Here is a 25,819-nt window from a genome sequence, read left to right as displayed (position 1 = left end):
TATGCATATAAAGTACTGAAAAGGGATGAAAAGGAAGATCTCCATATCTGAATTCTCTCAAAACGGTTGTGTGTTGTATATTTTGTAAATTGGGACATTTTCCTTCCAGCTTTTTGGCATTTTGCGCGTCGCATATAGGTTGGTGTGCAATTTCGCACCGGGAGAAATGTGAGAAAATTAAAATATGCATGTGAACACATCCAATTTAAAATAAAAAAAAAAAATACCAGAGGAAAATATCCTCCTGCTCACTCAAGGATGTATGTTGTGTGTGTGTGTAGATGTTTGTTGCCTACATACATATAAACACAACTCCTTAGCAATGATGCCAGCTTCATTTTTGTATATCTGGTTCGTATTCGGTATAATATGTTTTGTTTGACACGAAACGAAACCCTTTGTAGTTTTTTGAATTTAATTTTCTGAGAGTATCATGACTTTGTTTTTCTTTTTTTTCTTCTTAGTGCGATATTGCAATGTTAAAAAAGAAAACTTTAATCCAATTCCATAAAATGTGCCAACCTCAAAAACCATCACAATATGAACTTTGCACACTTTTACGTTTTGTCGATCGATATTTTTTTCTCTTTTCATAAACTATGTGTAAGTCCTTTGAGTGTAATTTAATTCGTATCTCTTTTTTTTCAAATTGAAAAGTCACCCAGAAACTAGGCCATCAACAATTCAAACGCAGAAGGTCAGGTGGCTTTGTGTGTACCATCATCATCGTCATCATCACACAAAACTATATCTATGTACATTGAAATATTCTTGCAGACAGAATTATTCTTCTTTTCCATAAATAAAATCTTGATTTATCTGAAGTTTGTCTTTTTGAAGGACGACAACGATGTTCATCTTAGTATTCCTTTGTTGATTTCGTTTTATGTTTTTAATCCAGTTCAAATCCATTAGGACACCATCCATAGTAGATACACTGTTCGAAAGAAACCGTAATGTTTTTGAATGCATTAGTTTTTTCTTAGAAGGTAATATACTAATGTATCTGGGGAAATATATGTATTTTGCTTATTTTCTTGTCAATTTCGAAGAATGTATTTACGATGCAATGCTCACCTTCAATGCAATATGGCCCATGAAGACATCCTTCCTAGGTCGATAAACAAATATTTTGATGTAATAACAAGGTACATTTCAGCCCAACTCCACGTAGCTCATCGCTGTGCACCGAATTTGGCTTCCCAGAGTTATGAATTGTCTGGGATGACTTGTCCCGAGTTGATTTAAACTAGGTTGAGCACAACCCAACAAAATGGCCTGAAAGTATGCAAATAAATCGTAAAACATCTAGAATTTCAACTTTCTTTCTGTCAGTGTAGAAATTGAAGGTACAAAAAAAAGACAATGACAAATGCTTTTCAATCATCTTGAAGTGGATTTTGCACTTCTTGCCTACAAGCTGTTTGTATGTATGTGTTTAGTATTTTAAATAACTCAGATGGATTTGTTAGCTTCTCTGTGTGTTTCCAGGGCAAAAAAGTTGAACTGATCTGGCTCAGATCTAAGACTTGAATAAATTCCCAAATTGAAAGAAATGTAGACTGCTCAGCTTTGGGATTACCCTTTGATGGTGGAAAGTGTAAAGAATGTAGGGGACCTAAAATTAGAAATCCTTAAAGTTTTATGGTGAATATGTTTTCTTCAAACAGTTTTTCTCTACGGGTGATGGGTTTTGAAAAAAAAAATCGATAAAATAATTAAAAATTAAATAATTTATTTTTTATGTTTTATGAAAAATATAATTATTATAAATGGTGCTTTTTGGTGAATATTATGACGGGTGTGACACTTTTACTCCTAAATTTATGAATTTTTCAAAAATTATTGAATTTAAATTGTATATTGAGTTAAATCCATGATGGTCTTTAAAATAATATGTACAAATTATGCCATTTTACTTTGTTCAACAATCCCTATAAAGCGTCTAAGTTCCAAGAAAAGTAGTTTTTAATAAGTTGGTTATAGTAATTTATAGAACCGTTTTCTTGCTCACACTTCCCGCAAATGATTTCACTGATTTCTGTAATTAAAGCGTTTAAGTAGCCGTAATATTAAACTTTAAGTAAATTTTCGAAGAATCCATTTTTGAAATTTTGTGAAAATTTTCAATTTTTGTGTGTGAAAAGTTTTAGAAATGGGAAACATTAAAACCAAAACAGTTTACTTGAATATCCAAATTTGTTCTTTGAAGAAATATTTAAGTAGACTTTATTTGTATTCAAAATTTTACTTCTGTTCCACTATTTTTAACAGTTATTCGCTAATGTTTGAATTTTTTTTTCAAGGGACAAAATAGGAACCATAATAAAACACAGAGCCGTATTTCCACAGATCTTGTTCGCTTGTTCAGTTTAAACAAATAAACAAAAAAGTTTCAGCTTGTTACAACTTACCCCGGAAAAATGTTTCAATTTATCCCGGCATAAAATTCTTCGCTCAGTAATTTAAAACACTTTAAAATTAGGTATGTGTCAAATCTACAGATTACATGAACATAAAACTTCTAGCTTGATCAATCGTTTTCTCTTCCCTACTGTTTTACATGCAGTTAAAAAAAACAATAAATAGATACAAAAAAAGTACGTATACGCCACAGTGGACATGGGAAATGTGGGAACAATGTGAATTACAACTTTGACCTAGGTGCGAACACACCCAAATCGATATTAAATAAAACTAGCACTTATTAAATGAACAAAAAATATTTATCCCCTCTGTAGAAGTGTTAATAAATAAATTATTGAAAACCAAAATCCTTTCAAAAAAGAATCAAAAATTCTAAATTTCTTAAGATTTTTAAATTTTGTTTATTTTTATAATATAACAAAAACAAAATTTAAAATAAAATATAAATAGAATTTTTTATTATAGTTTTGGTTTGGTAATATGCGGAAAATGAATGAAAAACAAATCACTGAAGAACAACTTATCGAACAAACATTTTTTTAAATTTTGCTTTTATTCGAAATAATAGCATACCAATTTTTTTTGTTATTTATTTTAAATTTTGTATTTAAAAAAATAACTAAAAAAAAGGTTCCCATAATAAAAAAAAAAATCCAAAATTCCTTAAATGACCTACTATGTTTGGAGATTAAAACCATTTTAAAGGATGTTTTTCTTGTATTTTAAAAACATTTTTTTACATTTCTTATAAAATTAATAGAAAAATAAAATTTTAATTTTGGGTTTATGAATTGTTTAAAAAGCTTAAACACAATAAGCATTTATTATTTTTTGTAATCCTTCGATTGAATTGATAAGTCTCAAGTTTTTGATAAACTCTATGAAGAGCTTGCCACAAAAGTAAACTGCTTTGTAAAAAGATTCTCTCGAGTGTCTTTGTTTGTATTAAAAATAAGAGTATCCTTTACGTTGTCTAATACATATTTGAAAACACATAATTTTGGCCCAATTCTTTTAATGTTAAAATTGTTTATTCAATAGAGTTCAAGTTTGCTCTATAACGCAAACTAAATTGAATAGTTGCCATTATCAACAAAGTCTCACTTGACCAAATTTTCATTCTACAATTATTATAAGCATTGTAACACTGACTTATTCTATTTTGTATTTAAGTTCTCATAAGTACCTACAATTTACCACTCCATATAACACTTCAAATTCAGAATAATTCGAACTTGCTTGATGCCTATTCGTGTCATAAAATAATAAATACAACAAAATAAAAAAAAAATAAAATCCTTGATCTAAATATTAGTGCCACTTTTGGATTTTACACAAGAGTTCCATATTTTAAATAGTAACACGCTACAAAAACAAAAACACCCACAAGCAGAATTGTGTCACATTCATTTTGTATCTTGCTTGCTTGATGCATTTATGCGAAACATGAAAAAAAGACCATTTGTCATAGTCCGTATAAAATATCCTTGCAACCAAAAGGAGAACCAGCAACAGAAGGAGTATAGCGAGTAGAGGTACGTACTACTGCTGCTCTGTTCGAGCAACGAACCACTTCGACCGTGAACTACTTTAATTCTCGTTTCTCGGGGTTGTTGGTTATGGTATATGTCGTCGTCGTCGTTGCTCGTTGTGGAACTCTCTGTAAACGTGATTGCATGAATTATTAAACAAAATAACACCACATTAATGCATGTGTGTGATAGGTATAGTACACGTACATATGCTTGCTCCATGGCTCCTTGAGGCGAACAGTCTTGAAACAATATAACCAAAGGTCAAAAATGTGGAGAAACAAATCGCGAAGCATCTTTCGCATGCACTCTGTACAATTTCAATGCCAAACAAACTATAATCCACACACCGCTCTCCCCCACATTTGTATTCCAAGGATTCTGTTTAGAAGCAAGTACTAGAAAACCACTTAAAAGGTCAAAGGATATTTTTTATTCTCTCTCTCAACACACACTTGCATGCTGCATGCAAGCTCAATCATTCGCGCAAACATAGGCACATGAAAAAAAAAAAAATTAAAACCGAGCAAATAATAGAGAAAGATAATCCTTTTCTTGCATTTTAGAAATCCTTTATTATGTGACAACAAAGGAAAATAGCAAGAAGCACTTTCTCAAAACCAAAGACACAGCATATGCTAGTATAATTTTTCACAATACTTTTACATTTTGAACGTGTTGTGTTTTGCTGATGCTGAATGTGTTTGTTATCCTTATCACCGAACGAGGATAAGAGATCCATGTGGCAGAGCAGCAGCATGAAATGTGACACATTTCACAATGCCCCAACAATTCAATGTGGTGCATGCACTCCTTTCTCGATGTGACTCGTAGATTTCAAAAGGCGACCCAATGTTGAATACAAAAGGCTTAAAAAATAGGCCAAAACCAATTAGCTCCTGGGCATTTGTTCTTTTGTCTGTGCTATGGTGTGCATGTGACTCGCTGCTCTGCCGTTTTCTGGCTTTCTGACTATTTGGGGCCTAAATACCTCATCCAAAAATGTAACAAGATTATAATTACAAACTCAAGTGAAACAAAGTATGATGGAAACGCGGGAGAGGGGAATACAAAAAAGGAGGGCTTCTCTCTAGCTCCTATAGCTACCAACCAGCACAAAAAGAAATAAACTTTGCTGACCTAGAACGAAAGTGTACTTCTTTCTGTGTTAAACCTTCTGGCTTCTTTGCACAGAACAGAACAAGCAGAACAGAGCACTCTGTAGGATGCTAAATGGATTTTCAGCTAAAATCCTGGTTTAAGTGTAATAGTTTTCATATTTTCTAAGCGAAAGGACTCTCCAGTTTCATCATAGAACCCCACAGCTCCAGTAGAAAAAGCAGCTGATATGCGGGTGTATTAGTTTCAATTCTTTCCATTTTTCTTTCTTTCCTTTTTGCCGTGTTGCTGGATACTGTACGTATATAGTATTATGCTGGTTTAGGTATTTTGAATGTGTGTTGGAATTGAAACGTCCTTGACCGTGACCCTGTAAATGCAATCGCATGATATTTTCTCTGTTTTCATTTCCCAGTCGACAGCAGCAGCAGTTGCAGTGTACTCCTCTGTTTTTCCTCCTTCGCCACAGCTGCTGCCGTACAGTCGCCGCCACCAACACCTTCTTTTCATTTGACGTTGGCTGTCATTGCATTTCACATCTGGGTGGATGCCAGTGCCATAGTATGGTCGTCCGTTCTCATTCTCTAGTCATAGTCGGTCGGTCGGTCGTTCGTCCTCCTCTCATCGTGCAATTTTATTTTAGCCGAGGAGATTTATCCTGCAAATGATTTTAAAATGGTGATAGTCTGTTGATTGTTGGTAATTGTTGAGCTTTTGAGATTTTAATTATAGGCTAGGCGCATAGAGGTAGTTATATTTTATTCTATCATTCCGTTATAGGTGTGGCAAACAAATGGAAAATGAGGAGGGAAATACGAATATATGGACGACATGGATAATCTGCGTTTCACAAATGGATTGAGGCTATATATAAAATGTAGGTATATTGGTCCAGGACTTGAGAATAAATCCCCCCAGTGAAGCACGTGGGACATACATATATATACAATTACGTATGAGAATTGTGATTACGTCATATTATGTTACATTAAACATGCTCTGTTTTTGCGTAACTAACTTGTGATTAAAATGGTTCTCATTTTATAGTAGAACGCATATTATATTCTACAGGGAATTTTTTTTTTAGTTTTGTTGAATTAAGTAGGTATGAAGATTTATTTTATGTAAATGAAAGGATATGAAAGTTTTTTTTAAAAAGCTTTTTTCAAGTATACAGACGCTCAACATAAATTATTCTGCACATATTAATAAATTAGAAAATAAATTGTAATCCTTTGCGAGTTAAATTGGCTGAAATGGGATTAGAAACTTTTTAATTTAGGTAATTGAAAAAGAAAAAAAAAAAATAAATAAATAAGTTTCAGAATATAAAAATTAACATACCTATCGATTTCTAATTTTAATGTCTAGAGCAGCGGTTTTTAAACTTTTTAGGATATGGACATGGAGCACTTAACCAGTTCAAAATATGTTTTGAATCACAACACTCAATGAAACCAAAAAATGAAAGGCACTATCATCATCAAAATCATTTTTAATTTTATTGACTTAAGGTCCTGCAAGTATCGATGGGTGGCGAGCACCCCCAACCCCTATGGTCCAGCCACGTAAAAAAAAAAATAAAGAAATTTCCTAGAAAAAAATAGTTTTGGTTTCTGGTTTTTGCTCAAAAACAAATAAAAACATCGAATTTTATAATTACATAGAATTTTGAAAAAAATAGTTTGAAATTTTTTTTTTTTTAATTTAGATTTTAAAAATTAATTTTCCAAAAACTGTGTCATAAAATGGCTATATTTAAAATTTTTATAAAATACTAGGTTTTTGACCTTGTAAAAAGGTAAAGCACTTTATTATAGGTGTAAATGTTGATTTTTAATAATTTTGTTTGCAAATTAAGTAATTTTTTTTTAAATTGCCCCTCCCCGCTAAACAAAGGGGAATAGACCCCCTCCCATACGATTTTTTTCTTGTCTCGACCGAACCTACACGCTTTAGCTTTTTGGCACATTACTCCTGAATCACCCTGTACTTTACTTCCAACAAGCATGTACATTTTCAAGGGCGTTGTGAATCCTCAAGATATTTTTTGATCGTGCTAAGATTTTGTATGCTGTTTTTTGATGACTAATGGCATCCGTCCCTGGTATGTCCATGTTAGTACCTAGCCCAAAGTTGTAATTCACGTTATTTTCACGTTTTCCAAGTCCACTGTGGCGTATACGTGCTATTTTTTGAATTTATTTATTGTTGTTTTTTTTACCGCATTCAAACATTCTCCATTTATTATTGGCTATGCTGCTATCTCAGGGAAAGGATAAAGTTCTTTTTTTTACTGTGGTAAACACCATAAGGCAGGACCAACGCTTGAAGGAGCTTGATTCTACGAGTTCGAAATAGGTTTTTGAGGCTCGTAGCTTCTATATATTAATGTAATATGGGATTCTAGCCATGAAATTAAGAGTGGCAAGTTATTCTTCAATAAAAAAAAATTTAAGCATTGGACACGTCAGATAATTTCCCAAACATGAATTCCATACAAAATGTCGTTTGGAGCTTCTCAATAGAAAAGTTGCAGAATACCTTATAATAGTCCAAAATTAGCTGCTAAAAAAACTTAATGGTTCTAAAATAAAGGGGCTTCATGTAACAAAAAAGGAAACATACAAAATTTCCAAAAAACGTGGTTTCCTCTTTTGCAGGTATATTATTTTGTGTAAATTTTTTTACTTTTTTTAATAAATTCGTATTTACATAATAGGATAAGTAAATGATACCAAAAATATATAATCTACTTCGATAAAAACAACAAAAGTTTAACAAAATAAACAAAAAATATGTATTTTTTCGTATGTGAGTGCAATCTTGTCACCTTCTCTGTCACCTTCTCTGTGTTACAGAAAAATGTTGTAGGCATATGTTGTAGGTATAGATAATTTTATGAAAAACAATTTTTATAATAACATCTGATGAACTCCGAGCAATAGGTCGCGAGATATTTGCGAAAAACTGATTTTCATGATCTTTTGATCCTTATAACTTTTTAAGCCGGCACAATATCAAAGTCGATTTTTCACATCTTCATTACAACGTAATAAAGGTGTATACTAAAATTCAGTCCACCAGTAATTTTTCTGCAGATTGGGGTTAATAATGATAATGACTAAAATGACTGGACTTACAAACGAGTACATTATTATGTAATTTTAATTAAACCTTGAATTTATTATTTAGGAAAATAATAACTCATAATATCGCATACAGTTCTTATTGTAAAGAAAATGCTTACTAAATATCTCAACTCACAGTTGGCTCAAGATTCATCACATACAAAAATATATAATTTAGTTATATACTCGAGTTAAATCTCACTGTTTTGCAACGTCAATAAACTTTTACTCACGTCATGGCCTTAACCTTTTTTTTTTTTGGTAACCAATTCATTCCTTACCAATAACAAAATTAATATACTTCTCCCTAGAAAGTTATTTGTCATCGCTAGGGATTTGATTTATATTCAACAACAAAAAAAGTAAACATTTTGTTCTGCCAATTCACCAAACATTTCTCTCTCATATTTATTTACCCATCACTCATTTGCCCTTAAAATGCGGTAAGAGGATTATAATATATATTTTCCAAGGGGTCCTTATTACGTAACTTTTTTTTTTTTTGAAAGTTAAATAGGTTATGTAAATTTTGAATAAACTTATTGTGGCCCGTTTAAGATTTTGTGATTTTTATTAATTGAATATTTCCGCACTGAGTCGTTTCAGCAAATTAAGAAAATTGAATTAAGCACAAACTGAATCTGTTTTTGTATGTGTTTTTTCATCTCTTCATTTTTTTTGTTAGATATGTTTTATTAAATTGCATTCCTTTTTTTTTTTGCTTATGTCCTTGCAGATAACTGGAGCTGCTCAAATTATAATAGGAACTTCGTTGCTCTGGGGACATGTCGGTTATTATGGCATCGTACAAAATAAATTGTGGGCACCATCCGCGATTCTCCTAGCATTGGGTCCTTTCACATTCATCTTGTGCTGGATGGGATGTCAAGCGACGAATCAAAAGAAACGCTGCCTCCTAGGAATGGTGAGTAAACAAACTCCAGCCAGCTTCACAGCAGCTTCTATAAATTGAAAAATTCAAATTGAATTGCTTGGGGGGGGGGGGGGGTTGGATTTGTGGCAGGGGAAAGGGGTTTATTTTGTAGAGCAATTCATACGGGCAACAGCCAGAGTAGAATAAAAGATCATTAATTTTGTCATGTTTCCTTACAGTTTAGTGCACTATTAGTGGCAGCAATCTGTGTGCAATTTATTGTATGCGGATGGGCACTAGCTATGCGAGAGAATCTACCGACTTCGGTTGAGATTTTCGTTGATGACTCGTTTGTGGACTTTTTGGATAAGTTTTCACGTACCAAAGTGGATAATTTACACCTGTGGAATCGTATGCAATCACAAGTGAGTTTAATCTATTACATTTGCATTAATCTAGTATGTTTTTTTTTTAAATTTTTTGTTTTGTTTTAGTTACAATGCTGCGGTGTAGATGGACCGTTGGATTATAGACGCTTATCATTGCCATGGTCTTGTTGCTCTCGGCCAGAACACGCTTATGAATCTGCTTGTGATACACATTATAAACGGGGCTGCCTTGCTGTACTCTCGGAGCAAATAAAGGTTCGACTCTTGTTGGCTTGTTTCGCTGCCGCTGGTATTGCACTAGTTCAGGTAAGTTTCAAATTAATAGTATTTATGTAGTGGCTTAGAAACACCGAATATCCTTAACGCTGAGCTGTGTGCACCTGTGTGTGTAATTTTTAAGAAAAATTCCTTAATAATTCCTTCTTAAAAATTATACACGCATTTAGTAAAAAATAATATATTAACATAATGGCACGCTTTCAGCGCCTTTGTCATCCAATTGGTTAAGAACACATTTTTGTTTCAAAATTAATGTAGTTTATATAGCTTGAGTGAATTTGTGACCCTTTTATTCAGATCCCCCTTTACACTAAATATAATCTATAGCCCTACAAATATAAAGAAAATAAATTTTTAAATATATCTATATATATTTTTTTTTCAATTTTATTAAAATTTTTCTATTTAATATGTGTGCTTTTAATAAAAATAATTATTTTCAAATTAATATAAAAAAATTAATAAAATATTTTTCTAAATTTTTAACAAATAATACTTAAACTTGTGTTTGGCTGCATAAGGGGTTAACAACCTATTGCCTATTCGAATATGGGGAACGATTTAGTTGGGTAAAGAAGTAAAAGGTAGAAACAAAATATTAAGTTTGAAGCTTGCTCGTTCTTCAGAACACCTGTTAGCTGACTTCAGGTCAGCTTATTACTATCGAAGTGGTTTTGATGTGCAACATTTTTAAAAATGCCGTTTTTCGGCATTCTGATAAAAATAGATTAGTAATTTTTTTAATTAAATGCATAGCCCTGTTGGGTATGAACTCCTATCTTCAAACCAAAACTTTGTTTTAAGACTTTGGTTCAAAGACAGCTGCTTCCGAATGTAAGAAAAAAATATTTCGATGCAAATATTTCATTCGTAAATAGAGCTTGAAGAGACTTTTCTTTTGATGTCTTATTTGACGGATTTGGAGGAAATTTTTGAAAATGATTTTTTTTTTCAGAAAGGGGTTAACCTTGAATTTTTTTTCGAAAAACCGAAAAAAATAGATTTGGAATTTTTGTATAAAAATGCATAGTCTTGTTGACTATGAATTCATATCTTGAATTTTTGAGACATTCTGGTCTTACCCCGGGGCCCCGGGGTAAGACTAAATTTTGGGGCCCCTTTGATATTTGGGGGCCCCTTAGATACAAAAAAAAGTACGTATACGCCATACGTTTTTTTTGTATGGCTTATTTATTTTTAGGTTTATTTTAATGTTTTAATATGTTCGTAATGCACTTTGTTATACTTACTTAAAATGTCTATCATAAAAGTAGTAAACACTTGTAATATAGGGGCCCCCAAAATTAAATATTTAGAGACCCCTAAAATAAAATTTTTTTTAGCTTAGAATTGATAGTTCTTGGGGCTTCTGCTCTGAAGTAATAAATACATATTTGATTTTCCATCATCATACATAATTTTTTTTATTTTGGGGCCCCTGAAAAATTATTTTTAGAGCCTCAAAATTAAGTGCTTAGAGGCCCCTAAAACATAATGTAATTTTTTTGGAGTCAAGAATTAAAAGGTACCTATTGGGGCCTCTGTTCTGAAGTAATATTCGGAATGCCACCAATAACGTAATGTTTTTATTTTGGGCCCTGATGTATTTATGTTGGGGCCCCTGAATTGATATTTAATTTTTCATTTGATAGTTTTGAACCACTTTTGAGGATCCTCATTTAAATTTTTTTTTTGCTTTTTTATGGCCCCTAATGTATTACGCTGGTTTACAAGGGTTTTGTTGCCGACACAAAAATATACTTTTCTAAAGGTTTTCGGTGTACTGAACTCGAATCCAAAGTCAGAAACAACTCATCAGCTCCCGTTTTTGAGATATTACCGTTAGACAATGCAAAAAAATGTTTTTTTGAGTTCTTCGGACCTTATTCTTTTGTATAAGGAAAATCGTTTGAGCATATTTAGTACGGTCTCTGTTTTCCATCTTTCGATACCTGTTTAAATCTTTTCAATATCTTTTGTATTGCCTGAGATATCTTAAAATGAAGTAAGTGGGTTTGGCTTCATACATCATAAAGGAGATAATTACGTAATAAAATTTATAAAAATACCAAACAACTGAGGATATCTCGAGCAGTAAAAAAGATATCGGAAAGATTTAAACAGATTTAAAAAGGTGGAAAATAGTTCTTTTAAAAACCGTTACTAAATATGCTCAAACAATTTTCCTTGTATAAAAGAATAAGGTCCGAAGTACTGCATTTTGGTAATATTTCAAAACGGGAGCTGATTAATTTTTTTTTGTCTTCGGATTCGAGTTCAGCACACCGGAAACCTTCAGAAAAGTATATTTTTGTTTCGGCAACAAAAAAAAAAGTTTAATTTTGTTAACCAGTGTTATTTGTGGTGGCAAAGATTTTTCAAGTAATATTTTTTGGGGCCCTAAGATAAAATTATAATTTTTCTTTTAAAAAAGCAGTTTTTTTTGGGGCCCCTAGGGTAACCTTTTTTTAAATCAATACATATTGTGTGGCTACCAATGGGAGTGTACGCCCCTGGCTCGAAGATAGCCGCTTTCGAATGTTATAAAAAATACAATATTTCGATGCAAATATTTCAAGAACCACACCTCATAAAATCTTTTGTTCTTCCTTCGTGAATAGAACTTGCAGAGCCCTTTCTTTTGATGTCTCACTCGACGGAATTGAGAAATTTTTTAAAATTATTTTTTTTTTGGAAAGGTATTTACCATGTACCTATCGAAAACCTGAAAAAAAAAAATATATTTGTAATTTTTTTTTACCGAAATGGATGTTCTCTTGACTACGAACTCATATTGTCAAACCAACATTTTTTTTCAGACTCTTGTTCGAAAACAACTGTTTCTGAATTAAAGAAAAAAAAGTACCAAATAGTTTAAAATATTTTGTATCTTCAATTGTATTTTGAGTTAATATTTTAACTATACATTTTTTTTTCATCTGAGGAAGGTACTGTGTGCCGAAACAGTTGCTCTCATCACAAATTAAAAATAAAAACAAAGTGGAAGTACCAAAATCAAAAAAAAAAAAATTAAATGCACGACTGGGGCCGCACGTACTTGCTCTTATGCTAAAAGTAACTCTAATGTTAAAGCTTTTTATTCAAGAAACACCGTTTTAAATTATGATTTACAAAAAACCAAGTATGCCATTTTATTACTTGCATAAAAAGGTATTTTTAGAAAAAAAATTTCCAAAACCGTTAGAGCCGTTTTTTAAAAAAATAATTTTTTATATGTATATACAAAACTTCTAACATTTTTCAAAAAAAAGTTGGTATGCCATTTTAAAGAAATAATTAATTTACACATAAAAACGAAACTTCAAAATTTTTCACCAACCCGTTTTCAAAAAATTGATTTTTCAAAAAAAAAAATTTTGAAATATTTTTTAAAAATCCAAAAATGCACTTTTTGAATATTACCTTTATCTAAACGCTTTTGCATAAAAATTTTCGTTGAAATCGGGTCAAAAAAACCGTTCTATGACAGGTACCGTTAATAACGGTACAAAAAATATTTTTTTTATTTCAAAAGTTGGTACTTATGTGTAATACTATACATTAAAATTTAACTCAAAATCGTTACAGCCGTTTTTGAAAAAAATTAACTTTTCTATTTCCGTTATATGGCAGGTACCGTTAGTTTTGGTCATAAAAAAAAATTTCAATTTCCCCTCTAGGGAATCACCAAAAACTGCTAACTACCAAGTTTGAAGAAAATCACTTCACTCGTTTAGGCTGTAGCTCGAGGTATATACAGACAGACAGAATTGCCGGACCCACTTTTTTGGCATTCTCCATCATCGTAATGTCATGTAAAATTGTTATCTCGAGTTCAATTTTTTTTTACGAATCCTAAACTTGCCCCATAGTGCTATAGTACTTACCTATATCGCAAGTAAAAAAAATGATTTGTTTAAATAAATCAAAATAGTTAATCTTTGAAACAAAGACGTTTCCACTTCAATTTATGTTTGCCCTCAGTGTAGCTCCTCAAAGATTTCTCATAAGATTACAATCAGCTAAAATTTTTTCTTGAGAGTCATTAAAATTTGGTTTCCGAATGGATATAAGCATCTGGGGCGTATACGTAACATTTTTGTTCAATTTTCTACAATTTTACACTTAGAATAACTTCGGTTTCATCAGTAAATGCATCAATATTAATTTATACTTGACTGTTCCATAAATAATAAACTCCACTTCATAAAATTTACGGTATTACCAACCACTAACCAAAGTTGATGTGATTCGCAATGTAATATTTTTCGTTATACCAAATAATTGAGTGACTTCTGATTTCACTATATATAACTACGGCCTATTTGCAAATTGAACTCTCAATCAACTGCTTACAAATTTCAAATGATTTTTGTATTTATCTTAAAATTAAAAAAAAAAAATAAAAGATAATATTTTCAAATACAACAGCAAAATGTAGAATTCAATTAGTAAACTTCAAAATGACAAATGCAATTTATTGACCAAAAATTAAAAAGGATCAGCAAATTCTAAAAGTAAATAAAGTAAAGGAGAAGAGTAGTAGCATTTTGATTTTGACAGGTAAGTGTTTATTTTTTTATCTGTACAGCAACCTATTCATTCATTGAGAAGATATTTTCGTTATAACCGAACGAAGAAGAAAATTAAATGTCTCATTTTCTTCATTTCAAGGACTTATTTATGTTAACAAAAAATCTTAACAGTGCAACAGGATAATGTTAAGAATTTTTAACTGAACAACATGAAAGACCTAAAACAGGTTGATTTTTATATATACCTACATAAATAACTCGCATTTTAATTAAATAAATAAAATATTGTGGTCTTTTATTCCTAAAGTTGGTAAATAATTAAAAAATAAATAAGTGTTCAGACAAAAACTGTATCTACGGTGTATTTCTTCGTCTTTTTCTACATTCCCTCTACACACACATATATTTTTTATTCAATTTGTTTAAGCAATTTTAATAAACACTATTTTCTATTCAATAGAGCTTTGGACTATTTTGTGCAATCCACTTAACTGTGCTACTTGGACGAAGTGAAAATGGTGAGGATATTAACCGCATTGCTAAACGTCAGCAAGAATTTTTACCACTGTCCATTCAAGATAAAGGAAGACGTGATCTGCCATCGCCATTGAGTTTATCTCCCTCGGCACCTGGCCATCGACTTATGAAGACTGCTCCACCACCGCCACCCACCATGCCCAAATGACAGACGATTAGTTTCTAAATTAAATAATTATATATATATAAAATATACGTATAATATATTTAAAGATTTTCAAATTATACTTAAATTTACTAAATAATTTATCAAACAAACAACAAAAAAAGGCAAAAAAAATTATAAAAAATCCTGTAAAAAAACCAACAAAAAAAAATCATAAAAAATTTAAAAAAAATTATCTTATTTAGAAATTTTAAAGATTTGAAAAAAAAACAAGAAAAAAAAAAACAAAAATCAAAGCCCACTGCATTCCGGCACAAAGTGGTCAACCATTACCGTAGTTTGTGATAGAATTTTTTGTCTGGCGATCTCTCTCTCTAAAAAATAAAAAGATTATATTATAAAAATAAAAACTAATTGTAAACAATTTACCATTCGAATTGAAAAAGTTCCAGCGAATATTTTTCCAAAAAAGAAAAAAAAAAAACGAAAAACATTAAACAAACAAATTTAACTCATTTAGTAAATACAACAACCATTACAAACAAGAGTCAGAAATGCGCAGAAAAGGATATAATTATTCGAAAATAAAAAAAAATGTGAGAACTCGAGCCACTTTCTACACATTTTGGCAAGAACGCTAGAAAAGGCTGAACCAGATAATTGTTGTCTCGCTCAACAAAGACAAACCAAATGAATGGGCATCATCGTCCTTCCTATTTATCACTCGAACTGAATACTAAGACGAATGCCAATAAAGCTGTCACCACCTATATTATACATTTTGTAAAAAAAACGTCGTTTTCTCATTTGATTTTTCAAATTTTTCTTTCTTACATATATTTTTTTTTTACAATAAAACACACAATCGAATCTGAAAATAAAACGAACAAAAAATGTGTTGGATAACGCCCTCAATCAGGGGGAAATATTATTGAAGAAGTTGGGATGGAATATAAAACGGAAGCCTTTTTAGAAATTTACAAAATAGACCATAGGTAGGAAATGTAATAAAATTATTTATATATTATATATCTCAAAAACAAATATTAATATTATTCACCTAAAAAAAATGAAAAATTAAAAAAAAAAAAAACAAACTGCCAGTTGAGTAACTTTCCCAAAAGTTAAATAAAAAAAAAAATATTACATAAAAAAAAAACATAATCAAAAATAAAAAAAAAAAAACATTTTAGATATTTTTATTATTTAGGCATAAGGAAAAGCACTTTCTGTAAATGCGCATGTTTATCCTACGGATATCGGAATTAAAAGAATATAATTATATTTAAAAAAAAAAAGACACAACTGCAGAAGACTTTAGGACACACACACAATATTAAAGAGCACGCAATAAGTAAAAGTATCGAAATGAATGGAAACAATGTAATCTCTCACAATAAAACAAAAAAAAACTTACATGCATTTTAACTTTAAGATTTTATGTTTTTTTTTTTTTATATAAATTAATTTTATAATACATTTAACACTTCTTAACACATCACTTAATCACCAAGATAAATAAATACCATTAAAACAATTGTAAAAAAAAATGAAACAGCCCTTGAAGTTTGGCGCGGCGCACAGCGTTGTTGGAAACACAAAGCAGAAGAACACTCACATCAGGTCTCAAGTTGACTTTATAAGTCAGCTACAAGCCAGAAAATGGTAAATGCAGGGAAGTTTTTGTATCAATAGAATTACAATTTATTGGATTTATTGAATGAAAAAAAAAAATAATAATATTGGGTTTCATAGTAAATTGAATCTAGAAATAAATATTTTTTTTTTATTTTGTAACGAAATTATTTAATCAATAATTTGAATTCATTTTAAAACTATTTAACTTAAGTTTTTTTCAAAAAAGTAATTATTTCAATGTAAAAGACTCACTCAGTAATTGTGTGGATCAAAATCAAAACCCATTATATCCACTTTTCAAAAAAAATGACTTAGGAATGAGGTTTTGTTTCTATTATTCAAATACGTACGATGCGCCCAAGTTTGAGTCTCTAATTACATTTTTTGGCATAGAAATCAGACCACAAAGTTAGAGGTTAATTTCAAAACCCATTTTATCCACTTGAGTTTTTGTTTCAAAACCCATTATATCCAAACAATTTTATTCGCATCAAAATCCATTATATCCATTAAAAATATTATTTCTAAAATGAATTTGAAGTTCAAAAACCATTTTATCCATGGGATGAGATTAGATGGGAATATCCGAAAATTTATACGGATTTTTGAAAAAAAAATTTTCGGCATTTAGGATTGAATTTATTTGTTCAAGAAAGTAGGCGTAGTTAAAAAAAAGGAAATGAACTTTTCTCGTTTTTAATTGAGATTTTTTTATGCCATATTTTCTTATTTTGGTCTGAAATTCAGAGGTGATTTTCAAAATCCATTCTATCCATATTTGTTTTGGGTATAACTCTAAAACTAAAACCCTCAGATCACGATTTCTGGACTTAAACTGTAGGGAATGCTAATTGAATCAATCCTGCATTTAAAAAAGTACTAAAAAATGTTTCGTTTACGAGATACAAGTTTTTCTCGATTTACTCGAAATCAAAAAAAGTGGATAAAATGGGTTTTGATTCTGATCCACACAATTATTTGCTCTAGATTTATTGATTAAATAGTTTGAGCATGAGCTTATACTCGTAAAATTTCAGTTAATCATTGGAAAAACTTGTCAATAAACCAATCATGGTCAGTAAATTTGAATTAAATTCTTTTATTAATACAAAAATAAGCTTTTGGAAAATTGTTAAATGGTTGAAATGAAACAGTTTATTTATTTATGAAATAATTACATTAAAAACAAATTGGTCTTATAGTAGAGATTTTAAGACCGATGCATTGAATATTGAAATAGGTTTTTTTTGTAATTTTGTTAACCATTTTTTCAAAAATTTATTCTTCCAAGACCATCGATATATGAACAAGGTTTTGGAAAGATTTTGTATTTTTTTTACACATTGTGGAGTCAAAAAATAAAAACAAAATAAAATTTATTTTTTAACTAAACCTCTCTTTTTTAAGACTAATATTTTCGAAAATGACGCAATGGATTTTGAAATAAATTTTAAATAATTTTATTTTTCGAAAATTGATTTATGAAATTTGTTTAAAAGTTTTTGGTTACTGGCCTTAGGACACCATATTAATTTTTATAAATAAATATTTTGCAACATGTTGCTTTTATGACGAATATTTTCTTTCTTTAAATATTTTCTTTAGCATCAAATTCGACAAAGTTTATGGAAAAAAAGATGTGTGACAGCTTCTTTTTACAAAAATTCAATGGCGTTCTTTCGTTTCTAGATTAAGACTATAAAAGAAGTTGTTTAACACGCTTGGTTTTTCAAACTTTGTGTACCTTCTATAACGAAATCTCGAGTTTATGGAGTGCTTTTGCATTAGAATGTTAAAGAATTTTAATTTAAATTGTATAATTTTATAGAAAAAAAAAACTTTAAACCCGTTTTAAACAAAAGTTGAAGTCAAACTATTTGAATTAAAATAAATTGAAAAAAAAGGTTAGGTTTTGTTCAAAATTTTAAAAATATTTACTGATTCTTGTTTTTTCTTCAAATAAACAAAATAATTCACACAAAATTGTTTTCTGTCAAATCAAAAACTAGAGAATACTGAATAAATTTATAAATGAAATAAAAATAATATCCTTTACCTATACCTATTTTAAAACGAATCAAATAAAATGTTCCTTATAATTATTTCGCTGAGTTTAATAATGATGTATTTTGAAAACCCAGGTTTCTACAGTTCTCCATTTTAACTTAAATTCATGGTCGGTTATTTGTTTACTTTACTTTATTTTATTTTTTTTTTTATTTTCTTGTTTTAAAAATTCAATGTTTCAAATTGTAATTCTATTAGTATGATACAGGAACTGCAATGTAAAATATTAATAACAAATTTAAAAAAAAAAAAAAAAATAGCAAGTATGTACTTAAGAAAAGGGATATTAGAAAAGTTATGACGCATGTAAATAAGCTAAAACAAAACAAAATAAAAAGTGAATAGAATAGCAATAAGGCCCGATGCATTACAATAACAATATATAACAATGACAAAATACATAAAACAAAAAATATTTGCTGGGATTAAGTTTACAAATAGATCGCTCGTTTAATTTGTAAAACTAAATAAATAATATGAATTTTAAGCCAGAAAATTAATTTAAAATCGTAGTTGTTGACTTATAAAAAAAAATAATAATAATGCGACATAGTTGTTCGCTCTTAGAAAAAAAAATCCACAAATTAAAAAAAAAAAATAACTTCAATGTATAATGAAAGATGAATAAAAAATGTATTTTTCTATTAATCTAAGGTATATTAATATGGGGAGGTATCTGAAGAAGAAAACAAAAAAAAAAACAAAGAATAGAACAAAAAAATCCTCTTTTTTTTTATTTTAAGTTTATTTTCCGAGCCTGTACTTAATTTTTTTTGTTCTGTATTATAAAAAAAAAAAACATAAACTTTATTTTTGTGTTTTTTCATAAACTCACCTTTAAACCATTTTTTGCTTTCCTTCACTTGTTCCGCTAAGCAGTACCTATAAAATGAATGACAAAACAAAAATAATAAAATATAAATAAAGTTTGAAGGATGTGAATAATGAAAAAATTGATAAAAAAAAAAAATATAAATTTATTTTCGAATGTACTTAAACAATACTTTTGGGTAGCTAGTAATATAAATAAAACATTAAAAATACACTTAGTAGATTTTAGCTTCACTATTATTGACCAATTTCATCATTATAACAATGAAAATTTAACTTTAATTGAAATTCAATATAAAAAAAAAAAACAAAAACTAACTAAACCTTTCAAAATTCAAAAAAAAAAAAAATACTACAAAATGACAAAAAAAAACATAAATTAATTAAAAATTGAAAAAAAAAAAAATGTTCAAATTGAAAATATATTTAAACAAACAAAAACAAATAAATTCCCAAGTGTTTAAAGTTAAATTTTAAACATTTAAATGTTAGTTGACATTTATATGTTTTTAGATGCAATACATACATAAGTTGTTTTATCATATATAAAAAAAAAAAACATACATCTACATACATATTTGTGATCATTTAAAGGAAACAAAATTGTTAATTTAAGTCTCTCGACGATGGCCGATTTCATGAGAGTGTTATTCGTATAATAATTCTAAACCTTAAAAAAATACAACAACAAATCAAACTTAAACATGTCAGACTTTTTGTATTTTTTTTAAGCCTCATGTCAATCATCTCAATAAAAATATATTTATTTGAATTCATACAACAGTGTAGTGTATTTTTAATATCCTACATATTATTAAATTGATTATATAATATATAATTTTTGAAATGCAATACTTGATCCAAAATATATTTTTGATTTTAGTTTATTTTTTTGTAATGCATACCTATTTTTATTTTAAGTTTCTTTGTAAGTTTATATATTGTATAAACTTCAATTAATTTTTTTGTTGGAGGAAAACTTTTATCTGTCGTTTCATGTATTTTTACAAATTTTACGAATTTTAAGGTCAATTAAAGAAAAACTATTAAAAAAAATAATAAAGTCTTTTTGGTTTTTTTGTTATATTTTTTCTACCTATTTTTTTTAATTCTATTTGAGATTAATATTTATGAAAAATATTTATGAGAATTTGGACTGCGAAATTCATTCTGTGTATTTTCTACATTTCACTTTTGTCTGAAGTGAAATTTAAAATGATTTAAAATGAAAACTTATTTTCTACGATTAATTTTTTTTCGAAAGTGAAAAAACTATTGCTATCAATTAAAAATATTTACATGACAACTGCTTTAATTTCACTTAAAGTGATGTTAAAAAAGTTTATATTAATCTTCCTGACAGAACCCTGATATTTTTTCACTCAATTTCTAAAACCTAGCTGACACAAGGATGGAAACAAAAACATGGTAGGTAAAGGATGTTAATATGTAAGTATATGATTCGAAATAAAATCCTGAAAAAAATAATCTAAACTTGATCAAATACCGATTCTCTTAGTCATATTATTCAAAAAAGAAGAATATCTTAAATCAATACCTGTACCTAAAATATTATCCAATTACTTGTGATACATTAATATTGATGGTTTAAGGAAAAAAAAAACTATGTGAATTTTTTTAAGTTCACAAAAAAGTAATTCACTAAAGTAAGAACACTTAAAGGCTTAAGTTGTTTATTTTTTTCCCTTGACATCATCCCTCTAGATTTCTTCACATTTGCTTAGTCGTGTTATTAAATAAAAACACTGTTAATAGAATTTAACTGCAACCTTAAACAAAAGAGCTGATCAGCGAACTTTTTTTTCTTTTTTTTTTTAATATCTTTTAAATCTTTTCAATAATATTGGTTCAGATTTTTACAATGCTTTAATTGAAAGTTCCTTTTCAACAAATATTTATATATGCGCTGTTCAGAATAATAACGGGTCAAGTCCACTTCCTTACAGGTTGGATGGTTAAGGGTTTTGTTTTATCTTACATAGAATGATAGAAAGAAATTCTAGAAATATATTACTATTGATCTGTGAAACATTTATTTCAAAAGCTCTTTTAGTTCCTCAGAAAAATCTTCTCAAAACTCGGTATAATGCACAAATTTCAAATGGAGAGTTAATTCATTAAAAAAATATGTAAGTTCAAAAACTAAAACACTACTAAATACTCCAAAACCACACTCTTAAAAGTATGAAACAAAACATGCTTAAATTTGGCTTGCCGTCGATCTTTAATTTTGAAACAAAAACTTTTATTATGCAAAATTGTATAGTTCTCTGATCTACATACAAATGCTTGACTTTTTTTTCTACAAAAAAAAAAACCTTATTCAATGCAGAAAGAAGTTTTCTATATATTAAAACTATTTTCAGATAGGATTTATGATGAGCTTGTTGCTGATATCAAAAATTCAATATTATTCAAAAAAATTATTCAGCCTCACAATATTTTTTTCATCCAAATTAAAAAAATCTTCTTGGAGATGCGGGGCATCGATCCCCGTACCTCTCACATGCTAAGCGAGCGCTCTACCATCTGAGCTACATCCCCTTGTTGAAAGACTGTGTCAAATTTTTGTTTTCAATCAGAAGTAGACGACCAGTTATTTTATAATCATTCGAATTTGTTTTAAATAAATGGTTGAAGAAAAATCTATACGGCGAATTGAAATATCAAATACAACAACCCTTTAGTTCAATGAAAATTCCTAGATGTCTCTAAAACATAGTACTAAAACGTATACGATATTCAGATATTGTTTTATTTAGGTGTAGGGTATTTTCGAGAGTTTACGTGATTGTTCCTGAAAATAAAAATTAAAGGATAAAATATTATTTGTTATTGTCATATATTTTTTTTATTAATTTCATGTTCTCTGAAGAAATAGAAAAAAATTAAAAATAAATAAATTTTAAGTACTTACAAAAAAAAAAAACTTTCTTTGACATTTTTTTTTTAATTCTAAAATTCCGCGTACGAGTAGTACTAATACAACTACAACATTTGAGTGATAGCTTCCTTAAGGAATAGAAGCTGTGGTCATAACAAAGCCATAACCGCAAAAGAATGATTGTTCTTATGACTATGATGCTGTCTATAGGTGTCTACATTATTTATAAATCTACATTTCGTCGGCCTCATAAGGAAACCTCGTAACTCCCAAAATCAAAATTTTACAGGAGAGCCGAAAGAGTAGAGAGACTACAGAGTAGTTGGGGAGTAGTTTTTGGAATAACTTCAATTTTCTGGGTTGCTCCGCTGACATATTTTCTAAAAAATGGCATTCAAAAGTCATTTTCGAAAAAAGGTGGAGTTACGAGGTTTCCTTAAGAGACCGACGATTTGTTTGATTTTTTTTAACTATAAAATACGATAGGTAGATTAAAACCTCCTTAGTCGAGTTAAGAAAAACTTGAATTGTTATTGCTGTAAATTTAAAAATTTGAACTAGGCTGAATCATTTTTTTTTTTTCGACTAAAGCCGTTATTGCTTGAACAAAATAAACTTTTTTTTTTTTAATTTTAGCCATTGCAAAAATATACCTAACCTTCATAAATTTATAAACTTAAGAATTTCAAAATACTATTTTTATACACAAATCAATTTTAAACTTGTTATTTCTAATAAATCTTATTTTCAAAGCCAACAGTTTTTTTACATAATTTATAATACCTATACATTAAAAAAATGACTAAAACTGCAAACAATTTAAGATTAACAATTAAGAATTTTTATTTTTAATTTTTAGATGTTAGCATTTGATTGATTATAATCAATGATGTCATACAAATATTTGGTGATTGTAGAACTTTCGAACATAGATATTTCTATTCAAACTTCAACTGATTCGCAGTGTATAAAGTTCCATAACTCCAAAAAGTTAAAACCTATTCAATAGCCAAAGGGAGTTCTATTACGTCACTAGTATGCAATGGCTTTTCTTAGGAATTCAAACTGCGCATTTAAGAAATATTGTGCGTAGACATAATACACCCCCGGACACAAATACAATTTTAGGGCAGATAAATAATAACACCCTTTAACATACCTATTATAAGAACGATTTAAATAATTTGGTGAAATGGTCGAAATACTTGTTGCCAGAAAACATTAAATGTTCTTCAAAATGTATTTATGAAACAACATCATTACATAAAATTACTATGCATGAATGAGGATGTGTCATATAATATATAACTTCACAGAGTTAAAAAGTCGTTGTCAATAGTAATTAACCAATAGTTGTTTGACCAAAACAGTAACAAGTAAAAAATTAAAATTTAATCGATACAAAATTCAAAGAAAATCTTTGAACGTGAAACACTTTTATATTGCAGTGATTTTTGTCCTAAACTTATTTTCTGAAGTAGGAAAACATGGCTGTTTTATTTTTTGTAGCCACAGTTATGTTTTGTTTAACTCATACATTTTTATTTCTCTTTTGTAAATGATTAGTCTATCTACTATTTCAAATGATGTAACTTTCGAAGAGCATTATTCATTTATAATTATATAAAACATTGATTTTAACAGAGTGATTAATTTTTAAGAATATGAGTAAGAGTGCCACACCAGCATTGACGGCAACGGCAACCACTATATTTTAAGTACATATTTAAAATAAAACTTAAAACCCGTGAATTAAAACAAATCACGACTCTTTAACCTTATTTTTTAATTATTAGCTACACTTTCAAAGAAAATTGCCAATATAAAATAAAAACATTATTCTAATGAATAAACGTTAAATGAGAGTTAATTGGGGCAGCTTATTACTGTTTAAATTTATCCATTTGATTTGCCACTTCCAGTTTTCATTCTATTCTCAGTTTTTAACGTCTCTCACTCAAGGGAAATGGTTTTTTTTTAAATAACACTGTGCTACAAAATAAAAAAAAAAAATACACCCGAGAAATAACATAGTGTAGGCTGTTCGTATGGTCGAATAATGCATAAAAATATTTTTGTTATATTTTTGGAACCCTCCATTTTTTTTTTATTTACAAAAAACCATTTTTACCATTATAATTCACTGTGCAAGTTTTTTGAAAAATTTTTTGAAACATGTGCGCTGTTGACTGTTTCCCCCTATTTTAGACCTGAGAAATCTATTGGCATCATTAGTTTTTCGATTTATCGGTACGACTTCGAACAAATTTGTTTTCGGAAGTTTTTTTCAATAATTTAAGCATTTTGTCCGGTTTAAAGTCGTTTTTCTACAAAATTTTGTGAAAACTTGCCTTACTATCTCCCAAATAGACTGTAATTTATTTGATTTAAAATATTTATTTTTTCACCTTATTTTGACTCAATATCAAAAAAACACTCTAATTTTCACGTGTCAAAATATCAGCTTTTTTCAAAAAGTCGGTGGGCATTTCATTAGTTAAAAAGTCTACTTTCTGATGGTGTAAAAAATTTACATTAGTGGACATGTTCTCGTAAAATGAAAAAAATTGAAAAAGCTTGAATTCGAAAAATTTTTTTATCATTGTTTACAATTTTGGCCTATTTATTAAAATTTAGGTACACTTTAATTATCCAAAAACCGTAAGATTTATCAATGCTACATGAAACCATCCATTTATAGCTCCAGATTCCTTCTGTGCATTCTTCAGTGCATGTCTTCATCCTAAATATTAACTTCACTTATATGTACGTCACTGGGTTTGTTCAATTCTAAACAATTAGGTAATTCTTGAATCCTCAACTATGGTGTTCTCAAAATATCAGTAGGTACTAGGTACCTAGTATTTGCAGATTTTCTAGCGTCATTTCACAACATATGTATCTCTCCTGGTGGTTGTCTACTTCTCAGGGTTTAATATTTTTCTCCCTTTAATTTGCTTCTTCATCCATACCTAAAAGCGTTTGTTCCTAATTTCGTGGGTTTTTTTAAAAGGTTTACCTATGAACTGGAGAAATAGTTTAGAAGAATAAATTCTGGACTCTTCTTTTCTATATGGGTTTTTTTTGTCGTGTTTCCCTTTGAAGTTTCCATATGGTTTTTCTTTCCGATTGTTATTTTTTGCAAATTTGGAACCCAGGTCATAGCCGAAGAAGTTTATTTCAGGTTGTAAATCGGTTTCGTGGCTGAGATATCGTTCAATTATTGTAATTTTTATTTGCACGGGTGTATAGCTATTCATAATTTGTATATGACTGTAGTAGAATTAATAATGATGAACTAAAGGGATCAAATCTATTGAGAATTTCACCGGTTTTAATACAATGGGACAGTAAAACTGATAAAAATAATTTTATCAGATATTTCTTTTTTTCAAATTATTTTTTTTTTATTTTTCAATTTCTTCAAAACCTAGAAGGCATAGAAACAT

At 29.1% G+C, this 25,819-nt stretch overlaps 1 protein-coding gene and 1 non-coding gene across 3 annotated transcripts in view; one reads left to right on the top strand and one right to left on the bottom strand.

Moving 5' to 3' along the window:
* Positions 1 to 16,263, top strand: part of LOC129914759 (tetraspanin-18) — a 107,633-nt gene extending 91,370 nt beyond the window's left edge. The window contains exons 2-6 of one of the 2 annotated variants that reach the window (XM_055994137.1): positions 8,946 to 9,134; positions 9,323 to 9,508; positions 9,578 to 9,778; positions 14,747 to 14,804; positions 14,865 to 16,263. In XM_055994137.1, the coding sequence (XP_055850112.1) occupies positions 8,946 to 9,134; positions 9,323 to 9,508; positions 9,578 to 9,778; positions 14,747 to 14,804; positions 14,865 to 14,971 (741 nt within the window). In that variant the 3' untranslated portion in view covers positions 14,972 to 16,263. Of the gene's footprint in view, positions 1 to 8,945; positions 9,135 to 9,322; positions 9,509 to 9,577; positions 9,779 to 14,746 lie in introns of both variants that reach the window. The other variant, XM_055994126.1, reaches the window with a different exon arrangement.
* Positions 16,264 to 21,957: 5,694 nt separating this feature from the next.
* On the bottom strand, positions 21,958 to 22,030 carry Trnaa-agc (transfer RNA alanine (anticodon AGC)). The gene has a single exon. It is a non-coding gene; the product is annotated as a tRNA-Ala (tRNA).
* Positions 22,031 to 25,819: the final 3,789 nt, after the last annotated feature.

This window comes from Episyrphus balteatus, chromosome 1 (genome assembly GCF_945859705.1).
Source record: "Episyrphus balteatus chromosome 1, idEpiBalt1.1, whole genome shotgun sequence".
Classification (NCBI taxonomy): Eukaryota; Metazoa; Arthropoda; class Insecta; order Diptera; family Syrphidae; genus Episyrphus; species Episyrphus balteatus.
The sequence above is the reverse complement of the archived record's forward strand: the minus strand, read 5'-3'. Positions and strand labels throughout refer to the sequence as shown.